A 27,885-nucleotide genomic window follows, 5' to 3' on the forward strand; every position below is an offset into this window, starting at 1 on the left:
GACTTCGGTAATTTGTCAGTTCCTACGTTGATTTGAGCAAATGTTGTCTGAAACCACTCTTTCTGGGGTCTGGGATTATGACTTTTCTTTCTGTGAGATAAAGAAAGGCCTGCCCTGGTATGGTTAGCAATGTTACCTTGTTGTCCTTAGGTTGGTAGATACTTCAAAAATGTAGCCCCCCATTACTTTATTTCTAAAATGTAAAAGTGTTACTTCTGCCATTTGGTGGGAATGACTTAAGAGCTCCAGGCGGGAGAAATTGTGCTGTGTCGTCCTCCCTCTTGACTAGCTCCCAATGGGGACATTTTGATTTGGGGGAACTCGGGGTCAATTGAGTTTCAATAAAAGCTCTCTTCAGACCTCCTAAAAGGTTAACATGCCGGTGTTGGGGTCACGTTTTCTGGGCTATAGGTTTTTGAAGTGACCTCGCAGTGAATTTCATTTTTCAGCATTTCTAGAAAAGTCTAAGGCCTGGAACAGAGGAGGCTGGAACTGGGGGAGGGCCTGGGAAGATGGGGTGCCCTGTTGTCCTCACTCTCTAAGCTGTGGCCCCCAACTCCGTATCTCTTTCAGGCTGGCCATGACATCGCAAGGCCAAAGTTTGAATTCCACTTTAAATGATAACTGTCAAGTGAACTTTCGAGAGACACTTCTGTCTATTAATTCGTGCCTGGGGGATCAAGACGTGGAGCGCCTGAAGTTCCTCTGCCGAGACTCCATCACCTCCAAGAACCTGGAGAAGTGCGGCTCAGCCTTGGATATCTTTGAGTACCTGTTGGCAGAGGAATGTATGACTGAGGAAGACCCCTTCTTCCTAGCGGAGCTCCTCTACACCATCAAGCAGAAGGTCCTCCTTCGGCACCTCCGCTACACCAAGGAGCAGGTGGAGAACTGGCTGCCTGTCCGCCGGAAGGTCTCTCTGTTCAGGTGATCAACACGGCAGGGCCATTGGGCTTTGAAAAGAGGCTGCGATTCATGATGAATTAATTTTTAAGGTTGTTTTTCTTTACCCCCCCTTATCTACCTCCTTGGCTGGTATGGTGATTCTAAAGCAGGAGATTTCTTAACTTCAGGTGCTAATGAGAATGGAGGCTGGGAGGTCAGCAAAGTTTCAAAACCCAGCCCCGTGCCTGGGGGTGGCTTCCCTTTGTTTTGCTTCTCACTGAGGAAGGAGGCCCAGCTCCGTGTGCAGCAGGCCAGCGCCTTCCTCATTGCCAGCCTCCACGCTCTCAGTCTCCTGCCTCCAGTGAGTCACTGGTGTGTCAGCCTATACCTAGCCATTTGAGAAGAGAGAAATGAATACTTGGAACCAAGAGAGCAAAATAAAAAAGGAGATGTGCCTTTGGGGTAGGGAGGGACATCATTTATGCCATGTCCAGTTTGTCCAGTTTTGGGGTGAAACCCAGACAGGTAAAATATAGGTATTTTGCCCAAAGAGGTAGAATAAAGGCATCAGACCTTAAGCGACGCTGTTTTAAACGGTCCACTAACATAGTATCTACATCAAACAGCCTCACGAAGTGGAGCCTTCGTAATACTACTTTACAGCCTGGACTGTTAGAATCCTTCAGGCCTTCACACTTGAACTGGTTCCTACAACCTGAGCTGCCCTTGGGTCAGTGAGGGAATTCTGGAGATCATTATTTCCACTCTGCTGGTTAGACAGCTGAGGAATGGTCTCAGGCATGCAGAGCTATTAACCTGTGAATGAAGTATTCAGTTTTTCTTTTCTGTTTTGTTTTTGGTTGTGCCACACGGCATGTGGGATCTTAGTTCCCCAACCAGGGATCGAACCCGCGCCCAACCACTGGACCGCCAGGGAAGTCCCCATATTCAGTTGTTCTAATTGTCAACTGTATGGCTCTCCAGAATTTGGGATAGTTTCCTTTCTTTTTCAACAGTGAACTTTATACTCACTGGCATTGAGTCCTCCCTGATGAGGGCCTATAAAGTAAGCCTGATTTCTAGAATGGAGTCTGGAGGAGGGCAGGCATGCCGACATTTTGTTTCATGCCTTCTTAGTGGAATTTGAAACAGCACCGGACTTGGAATCAGAAGGCCTGCTCCTACTGCTTTCTGTGTTGCTGTTGTTTAATAGGTCACTTTGAAGCTCAAAATTTTTGTTTTTAAATCTATGAAATGGGATTAATAGTTGTCTACTCACAGGGTTGTGGTCATTCAAACGAGAGATCACGCACGATAAAAGCACTCAATTTCCTGCCCATCCTCTGCGAGTGCGGAACTTTAATTTGTCTCTTGGGTGTCTGTCTTAGAAACCTGCTCTATGACCTGTCAGAAGACATCAGCTCAGAGAACTTAAAGAGCATGATCTTCCTTCTGAGGGAGTCGATTCCAAAAGTCCAGATGGTGAGTGGGCCCTGTAGGATGGGGTCTGTGTGGACATTGCCTTAATCAGTGTTTGGGAAGATGCTAGAAAGGGATTTCAGGAGGGTTCATTTTTTTTGCAGGAGACAATATCAGACAAGGGTTAGCAACATTGACTTTTTTTTTTTTTTTTTTTTTTTTTTTTTTTTTTTTTTTTTTTTTTAACATCTTTATTGGGGTATAATTGCTTTACAATGGTGTGTTAGTTTCTGATTTATAACAAAGTGAATCAGCTATACATATACATGTGCTCCCATGTGTCTTCCCTCCTGCATCTCCCTCCCTCCCACTCTCCCCCTCCCACCCCTCCAGGCTGTCCCAAAGCCCCGAGCTAATATCCCTGTGCCTTGCGGCTGCTTCCCCCCAGCTATCCACCCCACCACGTTTGTTAGTGTGTATATGTCCATGACTCTCTCTCGCCCTGTCAAAACTCACCCTTCCCCCTCCCCATATCCCCAAGTCCGCTCTCCAGTAGGTCTGCGCCTCCATTCCTGTCTTATCCCTAGGTTCTTCATGACATTTTTTCCCCTCAAATTCCATATATATGTGTTAGCATACGGTATCTGTCTTTGTCTTTCTGACTTACTTCACTCTGTATGACAGACTCTAGGTCTATCCATCTCATTACAAATATCTCAATTTCATTTCTTTTTAAGGCTGAGTAATATTCCATTGTGTATATGTGCCACATCTTCTTTATCCATTCGTCCGATGATGGGCGCTTAGGTTCTTTCCATCTCCGGGCTATTGTAAATAGAGCTGCAATGAACATTTTGGTACATGACTCCTTTTGAATTTTGGTTTTCTCAGGGTATATGCCCAGTAGTGGGATTGCTGGGTCATATGGTAATTCTATTTGTAGTTTTTTAAGGAACCTCCATACTGTTCTCCATAGTGGCTGAACCAATTCACATTCCCACCAGCAGTGCAAGAGTGTCCCCTTTTCTCCACACCCTCTCCAGCATTTATTGTTTCTAGATTTTTTGATGATGGCCATTCTGACTGGTGTGAGATGATATCTCATTGTAGTTTTGATTTGTATTTCTCTAATGATTAATGAGGTTGAGCATTCTTTCATGTGTTTGTTGGCATTCTGTATATCTTCTTTGGAGAAATGTCTGTTTAGGTCTTCTGCCCATTTTTGGATGGGGTTGTTTGTTTTTTTGTTATTGAGCTGCATGAGCTGCTTGTAAATTTTGGAGATTAATCCTTTGTCAGTTGCTTCATTTGCAAATGTTTTCTCCCATTCTGAGGGTTGTCTTTTGGTCTTGATTATGGTTTCCTTTGCTGTGCAAAAGCTTTGAAGTTTCATTAGGTCCCATTTGTTTATTTTTGTTTTTATTTCCATTACTCTAGGAGGTGGGTCAGAAAGGATCTTGCTGTGATTTATGTCATAGAGTGTTCTTCCTATGTTTTCCTCTAAGAGTTTGATAGTTTCTGGCCTTACATTTAGGTCTTTAATCCATTTTGAGCTTATTTTTGTGTATGGTGTTAGGGAGTGATCTAATCTCATACTTTTACATGTACCTGTCCAGTTTGCCCAGCACCATTTATTGAAGAGGCTGTCCTTTCTCCACTGTACATTCCTGCCTCCTTTATCAAAGATAAGGTGTCCATATGTGCATGGGTTTATCTCTGGGCTTTCTATCCTGTTCCACTGATCTATCTTTCTGTTTTTGTGCCAGTACCATACTGTCTTGATTACTGTTGCTTTGTAGTATAGTCTGAAGTCAGGGAGCCTGATTCCTCCAGCTCCTTTTTTGGTTCTCAAAATTGCTTTGGCTATTCGGGGTCTTTTGTGTTTCCATACAAATTGCGAAATTTTTTGTTCTAGTTCTGTGAAAAATGCCAGTGGTAGTTTAATAGGGATTGCATTGAATCTGTAGATTGCTTTGGGTAGTAGAGTCATTTTCACAATGTTGATTCTTCCCATCCAAGAACATGGTATATCTCTCCATCTATTTGTATCATCTTTAATTTCTTTCATCAGTGTCTTATAATTTTCTGCATACAGGTCTTTCGTATCCTTAGGTAGGTTTATTCCTAGATATTTTATTCGTTTTGTTGCAATGGTAAATGGGAGTGTTTTCTTGATTTCACTTTCAGATTTTTCATCATTAGTATATAGGAATGCCAGAGATTTCTGTGCATTAATTTTGTATCCTGCTACTTTACCAAATTCATTGATTAGCTCTAGTAGTTTTCTGGTAGCATCTTTAGGATTCTCTATGTATAGTATCATGTCATCTGCAAACAGTGACAGCTTTACTTCTTCTTTTCCGATGTGTATTCCTTTTATTTCCTTTTCTTCTCTGATTGCTGTGGCTAAAACTTCCAAAACTATGTTGAATAAGAGTGGTGAGAGTGGGCAACCTTGTCTTGTTCCTGATCTTAGTGGAAATGCTTTCAGTTTTTCACCATTGAGGATGATGTTTGCTGTGGGCTTGTCATATATGGCCTTTATTATGTTGAGGAAAGTTCCCTCTATGCCCACTTTCTGGAGGGTTTTTATCATAAATGGGTGTTGAATTTTGTCAAAAGCTTTCTCTGCATCTATTGAGATGATCATATGGTTTTTCTCCTTCAATTTGTTAATATGGTTTATCACATTGATAGATTTGCGTATATTGAAGAATCCTTGCATTCCTGGAATAAACCCCACTTGATCATGGTGTATGATCCTTTTAATGTGCTGTTGGATTCTGTTTGCTAGTATTTTGTTGAGGATTTTTGCATCTATGTTCATCAGTGATATTGGCCTGTAGTTTTCTTTCTTTGTGACATCCTTGTCTGGTTTTGGTATCAAGGTGATGGTGGCCTCAACATTGACTTTTAATGGGCCTGGAGTCTAGTCCTAGACTAACTCCTGGATGTACGGCAAGTGATTGAATGTTTCTGAGCCTCCATTTTCTAATGTGTCATATTATAGACAATTATACTACTTCCTTCCAAGACTGTTAAGAGGATTAGATGAAATAATATACATAAACTATTAGCTGGGGCCTGTATTTTGCACATAGTAACCATGCAGTAAACGAGTGCTATTGACATCCACTGTGTTTTATGATACAGAAATGTGCAGGGCACCACAAAGAAATGAGGAGGTGGTAGCTAATGGCAGAATGGGAATTAGTTGTTCCTCACATCCATTAGTTGAGGTTTCTGAGGGAGCCGTGTCCTTTTCAGTGGACGTTGCAGTGTCTCCCATGTAGAGTTTTGTGAAAATCAAGTGAGACAAATGTTTGAGGATGTGCTTTCTAAAGGGCTATACAAGTGCTTGGAACTAATAGTAATGTTTTTAATATTAACATAATGCTGTCGGCTGATATTCTTGCTAGATTGGTCACAATTACGGGCAGAAAAGTAGCTGCACATCTCTCTTCCAGGCCTCAAAACTTTATATATTTTCTTTTGATTCTCATAACAGCTTGTGACAAGCAAGTTAGTTAATTTGGGAAGGGGCCAATTTTCAAATTTTACCCTATAACATTAATTTTGTTATTCGACAGCTATCTTTATTAAGTTATATAATGTTTGATAACACCAAAAAAGACATGTAACATGTATGGAAGTTATAAATGTAGAACTAAGTGAACAGCCATGGATCCCCCGTCCAACTTATAGATGAGCACATCACCAGTACAAAGAGCTTACATGTGTAGCCCTCCCATATCACATTCTCCCCAGACTAACTGATTTTATTGACAAATAAATTCTTTTTTTTTTTTTTTTTTCGGTACGCGGGCCTCTCACCGCTGTGGCCTCTCCTGCCACGGAGCACAGGCTCCGGACGCGCAGGCCCAGCGGCCATGGCTCACGGGCCCAGCCGCTCCGCGGCATGTGGGATCCTCCCGGACCCGGGGCACGAACCCGTGTCCCCTGCATTGGCACGCGGACTCCCAACCACTGCGCCACCAGGGAAGCCCCAAATAAATTCTTTTTGAAAGAAAAATCACCGAGGAGTAGGAAGCTGTTTTACATGTGGTAGGTCTTATGAGGACCATGTTTAACAATTCATTAAACATGTTTCCTGGTGTCAGACCTGTAGGTTAATTAACCTGCAGGTTAATTCTCTGTTTTGGTTGCAATCTTTGAGTCCTTTTTTTCTCCTTTTCAGAGACCCCAGGGATTTTAGCCTCTTGCGTCTTTCCATTGGTTCTCTCTCCAGGCTCCTTTATCCTAAGGATTGGTTGTGGGATCCTTGGGAACGGGGACTGAGTCTTACTTATCATTATAGCCCCAGAACATTGCAGAATTACATAATGGTGCTCCGAATGAAAGCATGAATGAATGGGATGATGCAATCTCGAGTTTATGTTGGTGCAAAGTGGTTATATACTCAAATGACAGCATTTTGCTTTAAATGTAGAATTTCTCAACATCAGAAGAGATTCTTGTAGTTTGAAAAACCCTCCAGCATATTCGGATAAAATTATCTCCCAGCTTTGGGCATCTTCTCATAATTTTTCCAGTCTCTGGGTTTATAAATAAAAAGAGACCCCTTTCTATTGTTACACCTATTGTCATGCACAGAAGTCCTTACTCCCCACAGTGTGGTGGAGGATGAGAGGGGCATTTGATATGCTCAACACCGAGCCATAATTTCCCACTAAGAAAAGCTGGGGAATGTATTTCTTCCTCTGGGCCTTTCCACAGGTCCTAGACCTCTGCTTAAAGGCATCTGTGGCTTCAGAAACATTTTCATTGTTCAGGATCATTCCAAACATTTCTCCCTCCTGCTAAATTAGCTTTTAAATCATCAAAGGCCCATGCCCAAGTAGCCAAATGATTTTATGCTTTTCTCACTCCGTACAACAGTAAATAAGAAGTTACTGTGTTTAGCTGTGGCATAAAACTGTGGAATGTCCTGGACAAATTCATGAAAACTGCCCTTCCTTCTTGGATTCCAAATGATCTCACTGTATTCTGAAGGAGATCTAACTATTCACGCCAGAATTGTGGCTGAGTCACCCACCTGATAATCCATGATCTCTATTGGGCTTTACGATCAGGCCAGCCTTCTCGAGTGCGTAAAGGACAAACTCTAAGCAACCCAGATGTGTTTCCATGCCAGGGCTTAATGGGACTGCATTACCTGCAATTGCAATTGCGAAAGACTTCATCACAGAAGTAAATTCTTTACCAGCCAGTGGAGGAGGGCCTGAATACCTCTCAGCCAAAAAGGAAGAATTGTGAATTCACGTGGTCTCTCTGGATGAACAGAAACGACCTTTGCAGCATGTTCTAGGTTTCCTCTTTGATAGCTTTCACACAGACTTAGAGCAAACATAGCTGCCTTCACACATCCTGAGTGACCCAAACTGTCAGGATATCCGTTCTCAATGTAGCAATCAACATAGAACGTTAGTTGTAAAGGAAACCACACCCAAACCTATCTTTTTAACAAAGATGCAGAGCAAGAGAGTTTCAGAATTTCTGCTAATATTTGCCAGGGTGGTGTTCTTAAACTAATGTGCAGACTCCATTTATATTGTGGGTGTTCCTGTGTGTGTGTGTGTGTGTGTGTGTGTTATGGAGGGTGTCATTGACTCAACATCTAATACACTTTGTACAAAGTATAATGGGTTTCCAAAATTGCTTCTGGAAACATGCTTTAGCCCTTTTTCTTCCTCCTGGTAGGATGCAGTCAAGATAGGAGTTTCTGTTTTGAGCTTCAGCGGGAGCTCATTTGCACATAAACGGACGGTAGAACCTTGTACGGGGATTTCCTCTGACCCCTGTGCCCAGCTGATCAGCTCTGGTTGAACCTTCCTTTGCCCCCTCCTCCCTCCTGCTTTATTTCCTGGGCAGGTTGTTCGTGTGCTGGCGCTGCAGGTGAGGACACACACATTTCTTTGCCGCTTTGGTTCTCTTATGTTTTTCTGGAATGTCTTGAAAATTTATAATCTCTTTTTTGATCAGATTAGTACAGAACTCAGTTAAGACTTTGTAACTCTGGCCTTTCCCTTGGTTATTGGCATTTTGAGTACCTTGTTTGAAAACACATTTCGCGCACGTGCGCGCGCGCACACACACACACACACACACACACACACACACTCTTCCATTAACCCTTTTTCATCCTTCTGTTACTGCTCTATCTTCTATCTCTTTACTGCCACACTTCTTTTTTTTTAAATTTTATTGATTTGTCTTTATTTTATTTATTTATGGCTGACTTGGGTCCTCTTTGCTGTGCGGGCTTTCTCTGGTTGTGGTGAGCGGGGGCTACTCTTCGTTGCAGTGCGTGGGCTTCTCATTGCAGTGGTTCCTCTTGTTGCGGAGCATGGGCTCTAGGCGTGTGGGCTCAGTAGTTGTGGCACACAGGCTCAGTAGCTGTGGCATGCAGGCTCAGTAGTTGTGATGCATGGGCTTAGCTGCTCTGCGGCATGTGGGATCTTCCCGGACCAGGGCTCGAACCCGTGTCCCCTGCGTTGGCAGGCAGATTCTTAACCACTGTGCCACCAGGGAAGTCCTACTGCCAGACTTCTTGAAAGAATTGTCCACACACGCTCTCTCTCCACTGACGTGACTCTTAGTCACACTCCAACGCATTCCAAGATGGCTTCAGCCTCCTTCATTCCCACGAAACTATTCTTGCCGAAACTACCACGAGCCTGCTCACAGCCAGATTTTTAGTTGCTCATTTTCCCTATCTGATTTTCTTTGCTTGGAAGGCCCTTCTGCATGTCGGAAGTGAAGGTGTGGTGATCTTTCGAGATGCGCTTCACGTTATCACCTCCCATGTGCAGCTCGTGTGACACCTGCTCTGTGGAGCCCGTGAGTCAGGCAGAAACGAGGGGCATCACCATTTGAAGTCATCTTCGACTCGTCCTTCCTTTCTTCACCCACTCCAGTTGACCTCCCAACTCACCAAATTATACCTCAGAAAAGTCGCCCAAATCCGGTGCCTCCTCTGCGTTTCCACCACTAGCTTTAGACCAGGCCGTGCTGATCTCTTCACTGGAGCATTTAATCGTCCTGCTGATATTTTCTCTCTAGCCCACTTCCTCCTCCAACCTATCCCCAAGACTTCTATTTAAAAACAAACCTGTTCATGTCACTGTTCTTCTTAAAAGTTCCTGCTGGAACCCCTTCATCCATGGGATACTTGCCCAAACCCCTCGGTGTTCGTTCATGGCCTGATACCAGCCTGCTGTTCCAGCTGTGGCCTAGCTTTCACTCGGAGTTTGTACGCAGGTCTCCTCCTCAATATTCCTGACCATACGGTCCCTTTTCAACTGGCCAGCATGTCTGGAGACTCCCCGGCCCCCTTTTTCCATCCTGCTGATGCTTATGTATGCAGTTAGCAAGTGTTTAGCTGTTCACTTTCTGATTAGTTATTTTATTTATTTATTTTTTGGCCGCTCTGCGCAGCATGTGGGATCTTACTTAGGTCCTCGACCAGGGATCGAACCCGTGTCCCCTGCAGTGGAAGCATGAGGGTCTTAACCACTGGACCTCCAGGGAAGTCCCTCTGATTATTCTTTTCTGTGGGCTCTAACACAATTTTATTCATATACATATTTTCATAACCAGGTTAATACATCGGTTGAGAAGTCCTTATCACAGAAAAGATTATGGTGACTTCCACCTTATATGTAATTCAATATTAAAATAATACTAGCCAATCTGCAGTTTTCCCCAAGAGTGCTTAAGATATGTTTTTCTTTTCAAATACCAAATATAAAATTCTTTCAAAGCATTTTCTTCTCTTTTCTTTGGTACTCCTGTTTTGCTGCTGCCCTAATCTGTTAATGAGACAGACTTTGGCATCAGGCTGCCAGTACTCAAATACCAGCTCTGCCACTTATTGGCTCTGTGACCTTGGACGACTTACTGAACCTCCCTGTGCCTCAGTTATTTCATCTTTAAAATGGGGATATAATAGCATCTGCTCATCGGATTGTTTCTGAGTAGTTAGTGACTGATGTGTGTTTGGTATCTGGTATTAATATAGATTGTATAGAGATTTACAATCTCTATAATGCCTCTTCCCCCCTACTATTGAAGTCTTCCTGCATGGACTCTCCACCTAATTTATTACTGCAGTGGGTAATCAGTAGGCAAGTAAATGTGACTCCATTGATTCTCTTGCAGACCTCTCTAAGTTTCCTGGCATATCTGGAGAAACAAGAGAAAATAGCTGAAGATAATCTGACATTACTGGAGGATCTCTGCAAAAAAGTTGTACCTAATCTTATGAGAAAGATAGACAAATATAAAAGAGAGAAAGGTAACTAGCTTATGCTTGCTTGCTTGCTCGAATCAGACCATGGGAATTCTTAAACCAATTGGCCATGTATGATGTTTACTTATCACTCTGATAATATTCTTTTGAAATCTCCCCATTTGTTCATTCAACACATGTTTATTGAATGCATACTTTGTACTAGGCACAGTTTTAGAAGTTGGAGCTACAGCAAGGTATAGGGCAAAGCTTCTGCCTTCTTGGAGCTTATATTCTAATGAGGGAAAGTGGTTTTAGACAAACGTCTTCTTCTGATTCTTACATGGAAGTGATTGTAAAAGAAATTGTTTTGAATGAAATAACATCAAAAAGAAGGAGGCAGGATGGCACAGGAATTAAGAGTGGGATCCATGGAGTCAGATTGCCAGCACTCCACTTATTAATGGTGCAGTGGCCCTTTCCTCAGCTGTTCTGTGTCTCACTTTTCCCATCTTTAAAGTGGGGCTAATCATAGTACCTACTTCATAATTTTTTTTGAGGATTGAATGAGGTAATTCCCATAAAATGCATGTCTGGTACAGAGTAAGCATTCAATACACATTGCTATGAATACGATTGTTAGAGAGGAAAGTCATGAAAACTTTCATATTCTTGTAAAGTACTATCAGAGAAGAATTTTCTTTTTCTTTCTCTTTTGTTTTTAATCAGGCTTGTAAAGGTAGTATTGCTGTGGTACTATGTAGAAGTAGTTGCATAGGGCAGAAATCAAACTTGGCTGCCTTACCATGTGTCAATATGCTGAATATTTGTGGTTTATTGAGTCCATTCCTCCACTATTAAACAAAAGCTAAAAGTAAACACTCAGGATTGTATTCATGAAGCTTCTATGCCACACCCATCTTTTAGTTCAGAGACAACATAGTGTGTAAATTTATCTGGTTGAAAACAAAACTAGGCAAAAGGAAACTTTCTCTAAGAATTCTATTAACACAAAATGAGTCGAGGAACAAAATGTACTGTTGTTAATTTGATAAAATCTCAAACAATTACCAAATCAATGGATAATTTAATGTATACTTTAAGTAAAAATTATGAAGACTAAAAACAGCTCTTCTAACCGTCAAGTCATCAAGTGAGAACTAAAAACAGGGAGTTGATATTGAAAGTATATTTGAAATCCTCACTTGAACTTTGAATGCTGAGATTTTTTTTTTCTGATCACATCGTTTTCCTGTAATGCAGTACTCCACACAGAATAAACAGAGGGCAGGTGGCCAGATTATTTTGACTATTTGGATTCTGGAGAAGCCTCTCTAGTTTCTATGCAGTAAATGTTTACATTTGCCTCAGTGAGTCTTGCGGACTGAGCTTTATTATCAGAAGAATTCTTTTTTTCTTTGATTTACAATCTTGTATTAGTTTCAGGTGTACACAAAGTGATTCAGTTACACACACACGCACATTCTTTTCAGATTCTTTTCAATTATAGGTTATTACAAGATATTGAATATAGTTCCCTGTCAGAAGAATTCTAATTTTGATTTTTCTCTTCTATAATCTACATGCTGTATGATCATTTTTTGGATGTTGAAAGAAAAAACTTGTTTTCCTTTACTAACACTCACAACAACATTCTGGAACACTTCTGAACCCAGGGGTGTGGGTTTTTCCACACCAAGCAATTCTCCAACTCTGCAGACACCAACTGGGTGTCCTGTGTTTTAATTCAGTTCTGACACTCATCAGTTATTGCAGATCCCACAGGTTAAGGGTTCAGTCCGCCAAGACTCCCCCCACCACTTCAGCCACCAATCTCAGGTAGTGGGTCCCCAGATTACCCACAGCTTCTGTTCAACTTGGTTACAAACCAGGGGTTCCCATGACCCCTTCATCAGGTTTGATAATTCGCTAGAACTGTTCACAGAACTTAGGAAAATAGTTTACTTACTAGGTTACTGATTTATTACAAAGTATACAACTCAGGAACAGCCAAGTGGAAGAGATGCAAGGGCAAGGCATGGGGGAAGGAGCATGGAAGTACCATGCCCCCTCCAGGTGGATCACCCTCCCAACACCTCCACTTGTTCACCAACCCAGAAGCTCTCTGAACCCCCTCAGTTAGGGTTTTTTCTTTTTGTTTTTGGCCACACTGCCTGGCAGCGGGATCCCAATTCCCTGACCAGGCACGGAACCCGTGCCCCCACTGCAGTGGAAGCGCAGAATTTTAACCACTGGACCGCCAGGGAAGTCCCTCAGTTAGGGTTTTTTGGTGTTTTTTATTGGTACGCGGGCCTCTCACCGCTGCGGCCCCTCCCGCTGCGGAGCACAGGCTCTGGACACGGCAGGCTCAGCGGCCATGGCTCACGGGCCCAGCCGCTCCGCGGCACGTGGCATCCTCCCGGACCGGGGCACGAACCCGGGTCCCCTGCCTCGGCAGGCGGACTGCCAACCACTGCGCCACCAGGGAAGCCCTAAGTTAGGGTTTTTAATGGAGGCTTTGTTACGTAGGCATGATTGATTAAATCATTGGCCACTGTAATTAATTCAACCTTAGCCCCTGTCCCCTTTCCACAGTTCTGGGAGTAAAGCTGAAAGTTCCGACCCTCTGATCATTCGATTGGGTCCCCTGGCAACCAGCCCCCATCCTGAGGCTATCAGGATGTCCCCAACCACCAGCCATGTCATTAGCATACAAAAAGACATTTAATCTCTTAAGAGAGTGTAGGGTTTTAGGAACTGTGTGCCAGGAAAAGGGGCAGAGACCACATGGATATTTATTATTATATCATAGGTCTCAGTATTTTAATATTGACTTTCTACAGTCCTCTGAGAGTTTGGGCATAATTCTGCCATTTAGGATGAAGGACTAAAGGACTGAAAAGAGAGTAGGTATGCAGATTTTAGGCTTCTGTAAGTGAGGTGAGTGGAAAGACTAAGCCCACTGTATCTGATTAGGACACAAGCTCTGTTTAAGGACCACCTGGATATCTTTCTGAGTTTTCCTGAGCCTTGGTGTTTGTTTTAATATTTTAAATTCATTATTAAAAATAATGTATAATAATTATAATAAAATTAAATAGAAATTCAAATAATGACAACAATGCAGAGTGTAGGAGGTAAAGTCTTTCTCTTCTTTTTCTTCCACTGCTGGTCCATTCCCCAGAGAGAACCCCTGTTTGGAGTATATGTTTGTAGCTTTTCTTCTATATAGAGATAAGTGCATGTGTGTATGCATGTATGGAGAGATAGATACCTATACTACATATTTAACTAAGATCATGCTAATCATATTCCATAACTTGCTTTTTTCCCACCTAATATATCTGGCATTTTCCCATGTATATAACACAGATACGGCTTATTTTGATTAATGGTTCCATAGAGACATATTTTATGTATATAACATATGTATTTAATCAACACTTTTAAATGGTTTTTCTTTTCCTTTCCTTCTCTTCCTACCTTCTTTTGCTTCTTCCTTTCGTTTTCTTTTTGCTATTGCAGTCTGAGTTCTGGTTTTATTTCCTGAGGTAATGTTTTTGTAATCTTTATTTAGCAGTTACCTGACACACTGAGCACTGTAAGTTCTGAAATGGTATTTAGTGAAGTATACAGTAATTTTAAGGAACTAATTAACTTACAAAAATAATAGAAACAGTAAGGAACAAAATATCATAATATAAGGAATGAAAATATAATGATAAAAATAATTTATAAATTCACATTTTTCTCGATATCTACATGTAGGCCTCTTTAAGCAAATGCCACTACAAATCTACAGGTCCCTGTAACATAATTTCTTATGATGATGGGTTATTTCGGCTTGCCACTAGTCAGAAGGTGATTGTTTTGTTTTTCTATCTGATTCTATTCCCAGCCTCCCAGGTAGGGGCACCTCCTGTAGCCAAGGAAACTGAGTCATTGCATCAAGGAGAGAAAGAACTATTTTGCCGCTCGGACATTAACCAATTGCTTGGAGCCTTGCCGGTAGGTTCATTGGTGTGTTGGTAAATGTGTAACCACCAGCTTCACTGCAAATGAGAGAGAGAGAGAGAGAGAGAGAGAGAATGATTTGTAGCATTTGGTGTAAATACTCCTACCATGGCTGATTTCAAGTTACCAACTTGATATTAACTGTATTGCAGAATTTCTGAAAATCTAATGATTGGTTCTCACTAGCTGTTTAGAGCTGACTCCAGTACACCACTGGGTTGCTTTGAAATGGTTCTGTTCTTATCTGTGGGATTCGATCACGGACGGCTTCATGGGCGTACAGCCTGTTCAATCGCACAGGGCCCATACTTTTTGAATGCTCAGCTGTCATTGTTTTGAAATTCTTGATAATGTGTGAACAAGGGTCCTCACAGTTTTACTTTGCACTGGGTCCCAGAAGACAAGAACTGGGTTCCTGTAGTACCCAGCAAAGGTAGGGTAGGTAGAGGGGGAAACACTGGGAGAATTTGCAATCCATTCTTCACAACATGATCATGGTTCTTGGAAGACACATGACATTCTTCCCTGGGATTTATGTTTATTCCCATCTTGCTTGGCAGTTCTATTTTGCTGACGTCTGTCAGCATCAATGAAGTTAGGTTGTCCCTGGAAGTTTTTGTTTTTGGTTTTGTTTTCTAATTGTGGTAAAATCCACATAACATAAAATTGACCATCTTAACCATACAGAAAATTTTTTTAAAGTTGTTGTAAAATACAAATAACATAAAATGTACCATGTTAGCCATTTTTAAGTGTACAGTTTAGTATTGTTAAGTACAGTCACATTGTTGTGTAAACAATTTCCAGAGCTCATTTCATCTTGAAAACTGAAACTATATCCATTAAACACTAACTCCCCATTCCCCCTCCCACCAGCTCCTGGCACACACCATTCTACTTCCTGTCTATGAATTTGACCATTCTGGGTACCTCATATAAGTGGAAGCATACAGTATTTGTCTTTTTGTGACTGGCTTATTTCACTTAGCATAATGTCCTCAAGGTTCATCCATGTCAGACTTTTCTTCATTTTTAAGGCTCAGTAATATTCCAGTGTGTGTATATACCACACCTTGTTTATCCATTCATCCATGGATGGACACTTGAATAACTTCTACCTTTTCCCTATTGTGAATAATACTGCTTATGAACATGGGTGTACAAATATCTCTTTGAGACTCTGCTTTCAATTCTTTTGGGGTACCCAGAAGTGGAATTGCTGGATCATATATCATTCTATATTTCTTTTCTTTTTTTTTTTGGCAGTGACTCGGAGCTTGAAGGATCTTAGTTCCCCGACCAGGGTTTCAACCTGGGCCTGGGCAGTGAAAGTGCTGAGTCCTAACCACTGGACTGCCAGGGAATTCCCTATGTTTCATTTTTTGAGAAACCACCATACTGTTTTCCATAGCAGCTGCATCATTTTGCATTTTCACAAACAAGGCACAAGGGTTCTCTACACCCTTGCTAACATTTGTTATTTTCTTGGTTTTTGATAGTAGCCAACCTAATGGCTGTGAGGTGGTATTTCATTGTAGTTTTGACTTGCATTTCCCTAATGATTAGTGATGTTGATCTTTTCACGTGCTTGTTGGCTATTTGTATATCTTCTTTGGAGAAATGTTTATTCAAGTCCTTCGCCCATTTTTTAATTGGGCTGTTTTGGAAGTTTTTTATTTTTATTTATTTTTTTAAACATCTTTATTGGAGTATAATTGCTTTACAATGTTGTGCTAGTTTCTGCTATACAACAGAGTGAATCAGCTATATGTAGACATATATCTCCATATACCCTCCCTCTTGCGTCTCCCTCCCACCCTGGAAGTTTTATTTTTTAATTCTTAAAAAATTCTTTCATAGCTTCTTTACTATTTTCATGGTGTCATATATTTACAGTTATAATTATTATTTTAAAATTTGGAAGTATGTTTAATCTTATAGAAAAGTTGAAAAAAATGTGAATAATACAAAATTTGTTTGCCCAGATTCACCTACCTGTTGTCACTTTTGTCCCATTTGCTTTATCATTTGTGTGCTCTCTCTTTATTTGTATACGCATACACATAATTTTTTCTGAACTTTTTAAGAGTAAGTTGCATACATCATGGCTCTTTACCCCTAAATACTTCAGTGTATATTTCATAATAATAAGGATATTGTTTTACAGATTATAGTACAGTTAAATTAAATTATATAAAAGTTTCACCAAGTCAGTGGTCCATATTTCAATTTTATCTATTAACCCAATAATAACTTTTACAGGTTTTATAGCTTTTTTCCCTCCAGTACATAATTCAGTCTAGGATCATATATTGCATTTAGTTGTCATGTCTCTTTAGTCTCCTTAAATCTTTTCATCTCCACAACTTTCTTCCTCTTTTATGACATGGACACTTTTGAAGAATATAGTCACCACCACCACCACCTTTTATTAAAAAAATAGAATTTTCCTCTTTGTGTGTGCGTGTGTGTGCGTGCATGTGTGTGTGTGAGGGGTGTTACCTCATGATTAGGTTCAAGCTGTACATTCTGGCCAGAATATTACATCAATGATACCATATCTTTCTCAGGGCATCCTATCTGCAGGCATGTGGTGTTCATTGGCTCCCTATTCATGATTTACATTTTGGTTATTTGGTCCAGATGTTGTCTGATTTCTTCACTATATAGTTAATTTTATGAAGTTACTATTTTTTCCCTTGAAATGAATTAAAATGTCACCTTAGATTGAGCATCCATTGATGATTCTTGCATGATTGAAAAGCAATGATTTTCAAACTCCAGTATTCTCTCCACATTTATGTTACCACTCAGCATTTTACTGTAAGCAGGAGTCCTCTTTTCTCCCTCAAAAGTTGTTTTGCCTACTCAGCTTAATTCCGTCCCTTGCCCACATTTTTACCTGGTTTTGTGCTCAGAGACTGATTTGCAAGTGGAAAACACACATGCGTGCGCACACACACACGCGCGCGCGCACGCACACACGCACACGTGCGCGCGCGCACGCACACACAGGAGTTTCCCCTTTGCCTCCTAGAACCTGAGTAGTTTCTAAGGCGTGTGGCTCAGCCTTAACCTCTGAAGTGCTGCTGTTTTGTTGCTGTTGGGTGATTCTGGTCATGGCCAGATGAAGACGGAGAATAGCTGTGGTGGTGCTGGGAGTGCAGGAGGCTTTGGAGGGCAGAACCTCACATTACACACATGCTTATAGGTTCTCAGTGTTGAAAGGTGTCTTAAAAGTTATCTAGGCCACGAGTCTCTCTCCATGAAGTGACAGATAAACTAAAACTTGGTAAATTATCTCATGTTTCATATGTACCTGAAAGGTTTTCTTATATAAAAGAGTACTGCCAACAATTGCATTTAATGAGAAGAAACTATTGACAACAGCAAATCAATAAACAGTCTACAACAGGAATAGAAGAGGGTTTTATTTGATCCAAACTGAGGACTATAGCCTGGAAGACAGTTTCTCAGATAACTCTGAGGAACTGTTCCAGAGAAACATGGTTTTCAGCAGTTTTATGTCTTGTCAGAGCAAAGAACATCAAAAAAGTCGGGGAAACCTTCCTTCAAGGTTTCAAAAACAAAAACAAAAAGAGATCAGCACATACACAGCAAGTTGATATGGCCTTGGCACCTAAGTCGGTATGGTCTTATCATCAAAGGAGGACCAGCATTGGTGTCCCAGGAAGGGAGGCATTTAATCTTTATAACTATGGACATTTTTTACTTCTGGTCAGTGCACCCTTTTCTTTAATAATTAAAGCAGATGTACAGTGTATGCTTGATGGGCCACAAACGGGCTGTTGTAGTTAGCATAAAATTCAAGTTAACTCATGGATAAGCCAGGATGACTTCCCTGTTCCTCAATATGTGAAAATTTCTTTTATCAAAACTGTATTTCACTCCAATAAAGAAGTTAAAAGCAAAAAAAGATCCACCCTCTTAGCAAGTGTCAAGTATACAATACACTATGTTAACTACAGTCACCATGTTGTACATTAGATCCCCAGAACTTATTCATCCCGTATACCTAAGCTTTGTACGCTTTGACCAATATCTCCCCACTTTTTCACCTGCACCCCTGCACCCCACCAAACCTCTGACCACCCCATTCTACCCTGTGAGTTCAACTAGTTTAGATTCCACATGTAAGTGAGATCATACATTTTTTTCTTTCTGTGTCTGGATTATTTCACTTGGCCTAACATCTGCCAGGTTCATCGACGTTTTTGCAAATGGCAAAGGATTTCCTTCTTTCTTGGGGCTGAATGATATTCCTTTGTACAAATATATACTCCATTTTTTTGTCCATTCATCTGTCAATGGACAGTTAGGTTGTAAAACAAAACGAAACAAAAAGAAACTGCATTTGAAGCAGCATCCTCTAATCTGTTTAAAAACCAAATCAATATTTCTTTGTGTGTCCTAACACTGGAAAGAAGACCAAGTGTGGCCAGGCAATGGGTCATTCATTCATTCCTCTCTGACACAGCTACTTGGGAGGTATCAACAGGGGATGCAACATTCTCAGACAAAGAGAGCCAGACAGACCCTAAAGCTTATTCCCAGTCCTTTTTCTTGCTGATTTTATCAGCACGAGGGAAGAGACAAACCAAAGAAACCTGGGGCCTGGAGATGCCTGGGCTGAGCCCACTGCTGTATCTGTGATGACCTTAATCCCAGAAAATTCACTCAGCTGCTTTCAAAACCAACTGTGCAAACCCAGAAAACAGCCTGCCTGGCCCTTGGATGCTGTTGAGGAGGACTCTAGGGTGCAGAAGAAAGGGAAATGTGTCTTGCAAAAAGAAAGGCAGGAAGTCTTCTGGAAAGTGAAACTAAACTTCTTTGCCATTGTTCCCTCAGAGCCCGGAACAGCAGCACTTCAGAGATTAAGGCTGAGCCACACCCCTTAAAAACGACTTCCGTTTCTCACAGGCAGCTTGGGAGTCAGGCAGTGCAGTTCCAGTCTGGCTCGCCCTCCTGCAGTCAGAAGCCTGGTGGGCTCCACCAGGGAGGCGCCCCCAGTGACTTGGGGGTGACTTGCCTGTCACGTCAAACAGATGTCCTGGTACTTCCCACCACACAGCCAGTGGCAGGGTCAGTCCTTCCCCAAAACGTCGTGGTCATGTTCCCTTTGGGGCTTTCAGCTGCAGGCTAAGGGCTGGGGGTGGTGGGAATGGAGTGGATGGGGAGTGGCTGCAGAAAACACAAAGGCCCTAAACTGTGCTTCAATTTTGTATTTAATTTTATAAAACTAAGAGGAAAAACTATTGAGTACACTCAGAGAAGTCTGCATTGCATCCCTGCCTTGCTTCTCCTCCCCCCATAGATTACCATTTTTATTAGTTATTTGATTTATCCTATTGAAAAAAACTCACTCGTATCTCTCCTTTATTATGAAAGAGGGAGCACACTAAATACCAATCTTCACATTACTTCTTTCATGTCACTGTATCTCCTGGGGAGATGGTCTTCCGCCTTCTACCACACTGTGTGATGAACCGTCGTTCTTTCGACCACTCCCTGTTGGTCAACATTAGGGTTATTTCCAGTCTTCAGTTATTCCAAATAATGTTGCAATGAATAAATATCTTTGTGTATGTGTCATATACTTTTGCCGCTGTGTCTTTGTGAACCTTCCCGTTTGGAAGGACGAAGTTGATTCTTTTCTTGTTACCTGCTAGTGACTTTTTCTATGGCTGGGGATCAGGTATTTTTTCTTCTCTGAATCAAGCCTAGATTTTCAGCCCTTACCCTAACTGTGTGAATTTCCTGCAATTCATGAATTTCCTCTTGCCTCAACAGGTGTCCTGGCAAGAGGAGCATGCACAGAGTAATGGTAGGTGTTTCTAATACACTTTTTTTTTTTTTTTTTTTTGGCCACGCTGCGTGGCTTGCAGAATCTTAGTTCTCTGACCAGGGATTGAATCTGGGTTCCCCCGCAGTGAAAGTGCTGAGTCCTAGCCACTGGACAGCCAGGGAATTCCCTCTAATACACGTTTTATAACTTGGATCAGTACGCCAGTAATAGATATATTTGATACATACCAAGCAATTTGGGGTGACTTGGGAGAAGGCTTACACATTAGTGGAGAATTCAGTTCTTGTTCTAATTCAGGGCAAGCCACTGAATGTGTGGATTATACCAGGCTTTTCCATGGGGGCGGATGTCGAGGGCTGGGTGGTTTCTACTTGGAAAGCCTAGCCTACCAGCATCTGGGGAATGCAGAGCTGGTCTCCCTCCACCCTTCAGAATGAGGTCACCCTCTGTGGGGAGGGACGGAGCCCTTGGCGGGCAGAAGCCCTCAGGCCAGCTGCTGCAGCGGCAGGAGCAGAATGTAGACTCTGTAGAATAGTATGGCTCCAGATGCTGCTTGTATTTTTCAGAGGGAAAGAGGCGGTCAGAGGGAGAGACTTGGCAGCAGTGTGTTTAATGCTCTGAATCCTTGCCCAGCAACCATGACCTTGAAAAACCACTGGGCTAAACTGCTTACAAACAATCAGGGTTCTGGTGTTCTCTCTATGATGTGTCCATTCCTCATTTTTTTTTTCCTGGAAATTTAAACTTCAGAGTCCAATACACCCCACTTTCCTAGGGACTTTTGTCTTTCTGCCTATCTGGGAGGCTGCATGATATGTGGATGTGAATTATTGTTACTGAGCTCTTGCCATGTGCCAGCCACTGTCCTAAGAGCTTCCTAGGACTTACCTCCTTTAATAATCCAGTCACCTGGAGATAGGTACCACTGTTATTCCCATTTAATGATGAGGAAACTGAGACCCAAGAGGTCTGGTGCTTTCCTGAAGATCACGCAGCTAGAATGGAGTGCAGCTGGGATTTGAAACTGGCAGTCTGACTCCAGAGCACACCCTCTGAGGACCTGGCTCTAACCCCTTGCAGCTACAAGAGCTCAGGCAGTGGTTTCACTTCTGAAAAACAAGCAGGTTTCCTTCAGTGCTGCAGTTCTGCCATTTCAAAGTTGAGACCTGTCTTTGCTAGAGAATTACCTTCTCCCGCGTGGAGGGAGAATTTACAGGTGCGCGGGAAGACTGCAGCGGGGGTCCCATTTGGTAGGTTCTCTGGTCTGGAGGATCCTGGACTTACTCAGCCTGAGCTGAGTGCCCAGGACTGACCTTTAACCGTGTTAATAGCTAACTCAGGCCTCACAGACAAGGGCAGAGCTTCCGGATTCTACTGAAAACTTGCCAGGCGTGTGTGGGAGAAGAAAAGCTTCAAGTCACATTTTCCCTTTACTGTCATCTGACAACTCTGGCTTCCTCTCTCTACGAAGGATTCTTATCTGGAGGAACCAGAGAGTTTGCAGGTGCATTTCAGAACAGTGCAGTCCGCAGCCAATGCCAAAGCCATGACTAAATTGATCCCAGGGCTGTGGTGATTTTTGCTCTGCCCAAATTGGGTCGCTGGGCCTTCCCCCCCCACCGCCCCCCGCCACCCCGTTCTTTCTTTTTGGTGTCTGCCCAGCCTCTCTCTACCCAGTGACAGATAAATGTTGACTCAACCCAACCAAACTTTTAACCAGAAACACTTGAGCTGATTCCAACCCATCCTCTGTAAGGAAATCTAAGTGTTTGGGGAAAGATATATAAAGAGTCTGAATACTTGCCTTTCTAGGTGACAGAGCAACCCCGGTCTCCGTGGAGATGTTGGGATCATCTGTTGACACTCTAACTTCTGAAACCAGCACAAAGGTTTGCACTGTTTCCTCAGGTCTTCTCCAACTAGGGTCCAGCCCTTAAGGACTCTGTGGGCTCAGATTTTTGTTTCTATCTTGGTTCTTCTTCCTGTCTCTGTGTGATTGTCTCTGCTCTTTTCGCCTTTTTCTGTAATAATCAGAAGTGTGTTGACCTTTGCCTATGGAGGTGATGTTATCGCCCTTTCAGTCATGCATATCCTTTGAAATACGCAGAGAGGGGAATTTCTTTTTCATCGACTGAAGCCACTTCTTTTCTGCTTGGATCAAAACTGTACCATGTTTTCAGGAGATCATTGTAGCCACAGAGAGGCCCTGCTGAAGCCAACTCAGCTAATTTGTAATCAAATGCTGTTTACAGTAATCTTCAAAAACAATTGCACATATTTTAAAATTCACATTGTGATCTCTACAAAAGAGATTTCTCTGTTTTTGGAGGAATCAGATCACTCCAGAATCCTACCATTTTAAAAAACAAATTACCATTTGATATTTTTGTTGTCTTGTTAGATCCTTACCTATGCTTTCTTCACTTTGCTAATCCAACAAGAAAGATGCTTTCGCATAAACTCTGGGTTTGCCAAAGTTAAAAATACATATTTAATTATCTAACACTGCGAATTCACATTCTGCAGGCAAGACAGGTGAAGTTTGAATTTTAATGAGGACCTGGCATTCTACCTTGGAATTAATCGTTAATTCCAGATCAGGACCAGGGTCTTGAGAACTCTCTGCCTTTGGTACTGATAAATGGAGTGGTTGGTTAGAAACATTAAACCCTTAAAATAAGCATTCCCTAATAAGTGGTTCCTATCTCTTCTTCTTTCAAGGAGACAGCTGTGTACAGGATGAATCGGAAACACAGAGGGTATTGTGTTGTTGTCAATAATCACAGTTTTACCTCACTGTCAAAAAGACGAGGGACCAATAAAGATGCTGGTAAGAAAGTCTGGAAGTGCATGAAATGCAAGTTAGAAATCTTAAAATCATTTTTTATTTTCACATTTTCTTTCTGTAGTTTTTTTTCGTTTGGGTTTTTGGTTTTTTTTGCTGTACGCGGGCCTCTCACTGTTGTGGCCTGTCCCGCTGCGGAGCACAGGCTCTGGATGCGCAGGCTCAGCGGCCATGGCTCACGGGCCCAGCTGCTCCGCGGCATGTGGGATCTTCACAGACCGGGGCATGAACCCGTGTCCCCTGCATCGGCAGGCGGACTCTTAACCACTGCGCCACCAGGGAAGCCCTCTTTCTGTAGTTTTTATCTTCCATGTAAATATAAGGATGATATCAGAAATGTTTCTAAGCTTCCTGTATATTCCTGGTGTCTTAGTCCATCCGATGGCATCTAATACCATTAGATGCCTTTTAAACAGCAAACATTTATTTCTCACAGTTCTGGAGACTGGGAAGTCCAAGATCAAGGCTCTGGCATTTCGGTATCTGGTGAGAGCCCACTTCCCAGATGGCCGTCTTCTCTCTGTAACCTTATTCAGCGGCCAGGGCAAGATTGCTCTTTGGGGTCTTCTTAATGGGTTCTACCCTGATGACATAAGCACCTCCCAAAGGCTCCACTTCCTAATACCCTCACCTTGGGGGTTGAGGGGGAACACAGACTTTCAGACCATAGCTCCTGGGGTCACTGACCTGCTTAAAGCGTGACCAGAGTTCCTGACCATTTACGACTCTGGTTGGGAGAGAGCACCTGGGTCAGATGAGACAACCTGGGTTAGAGTTGTGCCTCCACCACTAACCAGGTTTGTGATCATGTGGGAGATTCATGGGGCCTCAGCTTCCTCATCTGTGAAATAGGATAAAATTCTGGCCTCTGCTGACTCACAGGATCATTGTGATAGCACTGTGGCTACTATAAAAAGTCAGGTGAATTGTAAAATTTTATTGTTATGAAAGTAGAAAAAACATCCAAAGCTTCAGCCTGTTTGCTATGCAGATTTTTATAACTCCTAGCATTGTTTCACCCCTTCGTTTTGTTTTATTTCCCTCCACTTCACTATTTCCCCTTTCTCTCCTTTTTCACAGAGTGCCTGAGGCGCGTGTTTCAGTGGCTTGGGTTCAGCGTGAATATTTATGTCAACGTGACTAAAGGCCGCCTAGAGGAGGTTCTGCAGTATTTTCAGACTCATCCAGGCCATGCTGATGGAGACTGCTTTGTGTTCTGTGTTCTGACCCATGGGAAATTTGGAGCTGTCTACTCTTCCGATGGGAGCCTCATTCCCATCCGGCAGATCATGTCTCACTTCACGGCTCAGAAGTGTCCCGCTCTGGCTCACAAACCCAAACTCTTTTTCATCCAGGCCTGTCAAGGTGAAGAAATACAACCTTCCGTATCCATTGAAGCGGATGCAGTAAATCCTGAGCACGTGCCCCCTTCCCTTCAAGACAGTGTTCCCGTTGAGGCGGATTTCCTTCTTGGCCTGGCCACTGTCCCCGGCTACGTGTCCTTTCGGCACGTGGAGGAAGGTAGCTGGTATATCCAATCTCTGTATAATCATCTGAAGGACTTGGTCCCAAGGTGAGAGTTTTGAGTTGTTCCATTCACCTACCTGTTCATTCATTCATCTATCCACCTACCTGTTCATCCATCTATCCACCCACCCATGCATCCATCCATGCATCCATTCATCCATCCATCCACCCATCCAACACACCTGTATTGAGCACTGGCACGTAACTGGAAGGGAAGATACAGAATTTTAAAAAAGACACAGTCCCTGTCCTCAAGTTGCTCACAATCTGGAAAGACAGACAAGTATATGGGGAAGATCATTCCCTATGGTAAATATACATTGTAAAGCATAGGTGTTATGGGACCATATAGAACTAGCACCTCACCCAGATTTGGAGGATCAGGGGAAGCTTCTAGAGATGCCAAATAGATGGTAGGTGGATAATCAGGGTGAAAGACATTCTGGGGAGAGGGAACAGCATCAGTATAGGCAGGGAGGCCTTTTATTTGTTCCTTCATTTATTTATTATCAATCACTTCCATTTACTGAATGCCCGTGTGCTGCCTTTGGCGTTATAATACCCGTGGTTTCCTGCCCCTGCTCTGACAACTTTCCTTCTGTCTCTGTCACATGCTCTTTACCTGGCACAATGGAAATGGGCATTCACCAAGGTTCTGCCCCAGCCCCTCTCCTTTGCTGTCTCTCTATAGCCCCTTTTGGCAGCTTTAGCTATACCTGGCGGCCACTGGCAGCTCCATGAAAACATCTCCCAAATTGCCATCTCTGAGTTTCTGAAAGGCAGAGATGTTTCATTTAACCTTATATCCTCGGCACCCGACACAGTACCTGATACATTGTTGAGGTTGATAAGCATTTGCTGGACCAGTGAGTGCCGGGTTGAGTCAACCTCATTCTTCGGGTCAGTCCCATGCATTTCTCACAGCCTGCCAGACATCCCACGCCTCTGTTGCCTTTGGGCCTCACATTCAGTATGCACAGTCCTGAATTCATCTTCTTAGCCCTCTCCAGGGGTTCCTACTCCTGAATCCCCATTGCTAAGAACGGTTCCAATTCTGGGAATTCAGGATTGGGAACCAGGATGGGAGCCTTGAGTCACCTTGGCTTTTCCTTCTTCTTTACCAACCTCTCCGTCAAAGACCAATTCCTATGGCATCAGGGAAAATGCACTATTTATCAAGGGCCTGCTATGTGCCTACTGTACTGGGTACTGAGCTGGGGGTTCGGGGTATCGTTGTGAGCAAGAGAGACAAAATTTCTTCTCCATGGGAGTTACCACTTAGTGACAGGAAGACAGATAATAAAAATGTAAGTAAATGAACATATGAATTAGTGAGATAATTTTGGGAAGTAATACCTGCTATGAAAAGCAAAACAGGATAATGATATAGAGTGTAGAGCAGAGAGCTACTTGAGAAGGCTTCCTGGTAGAGGCGATATTTCAAGTAAGACTGAATGGTGAGTCAGCCACAGGGAGATCTGGGGACAGAGAGAACAGCTAGTGTGATGCAGGATGCAGGTGCTGAGAACCAGTCATGAAGGCTGATTCAAACTTGAGTTCTGTCTCCAGAGCTTATGCTTTGCTTCCAGTGATATGTATTGCCCACCCCCAGAACATTCTGGTAAATGCCCTCTGGATCAAATGCTGCCTCCTCTATGGAGTCTTGTCTTCTTCTCCCAGCCAGAGGCACTGTCTTCTCCTCAGAATTTGCAGGGGAACTTTGACCTACTTTTCATGCGGTGTTGATCACATTCCGCCTTGTATTATGGAGTTTGTCTCTCTGCTATCCTTGGTACATGTTTCATGTCTGTATTCTAAGTGTTTAAGTTCAGGAACTGTGTCATGTTTGCCCTTTATCCCTCCCAAAACCTAGAATAGAGAGGGTATTATTAATAGTAGTCTCTCTATATATAGTCTATCACCTCCTATTCTATCTCTCTCTCTCTCTATCTATCTATCTACCTACCTACCTACCAGCTTGAAGGAAGAACACAGAAAAATAATTCTATGCAAAATGTCTTTGTGGACTAAGTGCATTAAAGTGCAAGGTGTGATTACTATTATGATGTTCTTAAATACTGACTGTAGAATTGAAAAATTTTATATAATTTAGCATTTCTTTTTTAATTTCAGAAAAAATGTTTCTTTATATTTGGCAAAATTCCAGTTAGAATCTTGGCATGCTAGACTGGGAAGAAGCCACGTATTTTAACATCTGTTTTCTAAGACCTGGTATGTGATTTCTATCTCCTGGTTGAAAATATATTTTCTTTTCTGCCTGCAGACAGGAAGATATCTTATCCATTCTCACTGCTGTCAACGATGATGTGAGTCGACAAGCGGACAAACACGGAACAAAAAAACAGATGCCTCAGCCTGCTTTCACACTACGTAAAAAAGTAGTATTCCCTGTGCCACAGGAAGAACTTTTACTATAGTAGAAAGTTTTGATTGACGCTTAAACTTGAAAGGACCCTTTGGGTATCGCTTCCAACCTCCCACCCGTCATAGAAATCAGTGACAGGTAGTGAGCTGGCCTCCACCTGTCTTTCTAGTAGAAGAACATGCCCTATTTTCTGACACAACAAAATCTGTTTGTTTTTTTTGGATAAGTCTAAATGGTAGAAAACTTTCTTTGTTGAAGCCTTGGACTGTAGTCTTGAATTTAGTTGTGCACCCCGAGATAAAAGTGATTAGCCTCGGTTTATGCATCTGTGAAGTAAAAGCTGTATTTTAAGGTTCCTTTTAGCTCAGAACCACTGTTTGTGGCCTTCACTGCGCTTAGATTTCCCTTCTGTATATGCTCACCCCTTGTTATAATTCTGTGTCCCCCCGAATGGTCTTGTTTTGGACACTGGATAATGATGAGATCATGGTTCAATGACCCTCTCCTTGTTCTCCCCTAAAATTTGATCTATGCCACACCCATTTCCTGCTTTAGTGTAAGGAAGGTGTTTCTGCAGGCAATGTTTCTCTTGGGCCGGGAACAGGGTTGGCTCTCGGAAGATGACAGCTCAGTGTGAAGACAGACACATTCAGCTGCTCTGGGAGCACAAACTTTACAACCTTGTATTAAATTCCATGTTGGTCACGACATTTCAGACATCGCTGACAGAA

At 42.4% G+C, this 27,885-nt stretch overlaps 1 protein-coding gene across 4 annotated transcripts; it reads left to right on the forward strand.

Moving 5' to 3' along the window:
* Positions 1 to 580: 580 nt before the first annotated feature.
* Positions 581 to 27,206, forward strand: CASP10 (caspase 10). 4 transcript variants are annotated; one of them, XM_065880673.1, is made up of 10 exons: positions 581 to 927; positions 2,274 to 2,367; positions 10,486 to 10,621; positions 14,454 to 14,563; positions 18,188 to 18,190; positions 20,381 to 20,414; positions 22,209 to 22,285; positions 23,118 to 23,226; positions 24,322 to 24,814; positions 27,053 to 27,206. In XM_065880673.1, the coding sequence occupies exons 1-10, from the start codon at positions 581 to 583 to the stop codon at positions 27,204 to 27,206; spliced, it is 1,557 nt and encodes a 518-aa protein (XP_065736745.1). The 4 variants fall into 4 exon arrangements, with proteins under 4 accessions (XP_065736745.1, XP_065736744.1, XP_065736747.1 ...); XM_065880672.1 differs by lacking the exon at positions 18,188 to 18,190 and having other exon boundaries at positions 14,454 to 14,575; XM_065880675.1 differs by lacking the exons at positions 22,209 to 22,285; positions 23,118 to 23,226.
* The last annotated feature ends 679 nt before the right edge of the window (positions 27,207 to 27,885 follow it).

This window comes from Phocoena phocoena, chromosome 7, assembly GCF_963924675.1.
Source record: "Phocoena phocoena chromosome 7, mPhoPho1.1, whole genome shotgun sequence".
In the NCBI taxonomy this organism is placed as follows: domain Eukaryota; kingdom Metazoa; phylum Chordata; class Mammalia; order Artiodactyla; family Phocoenidae; genus Phocoena; species Phocoena phocoena.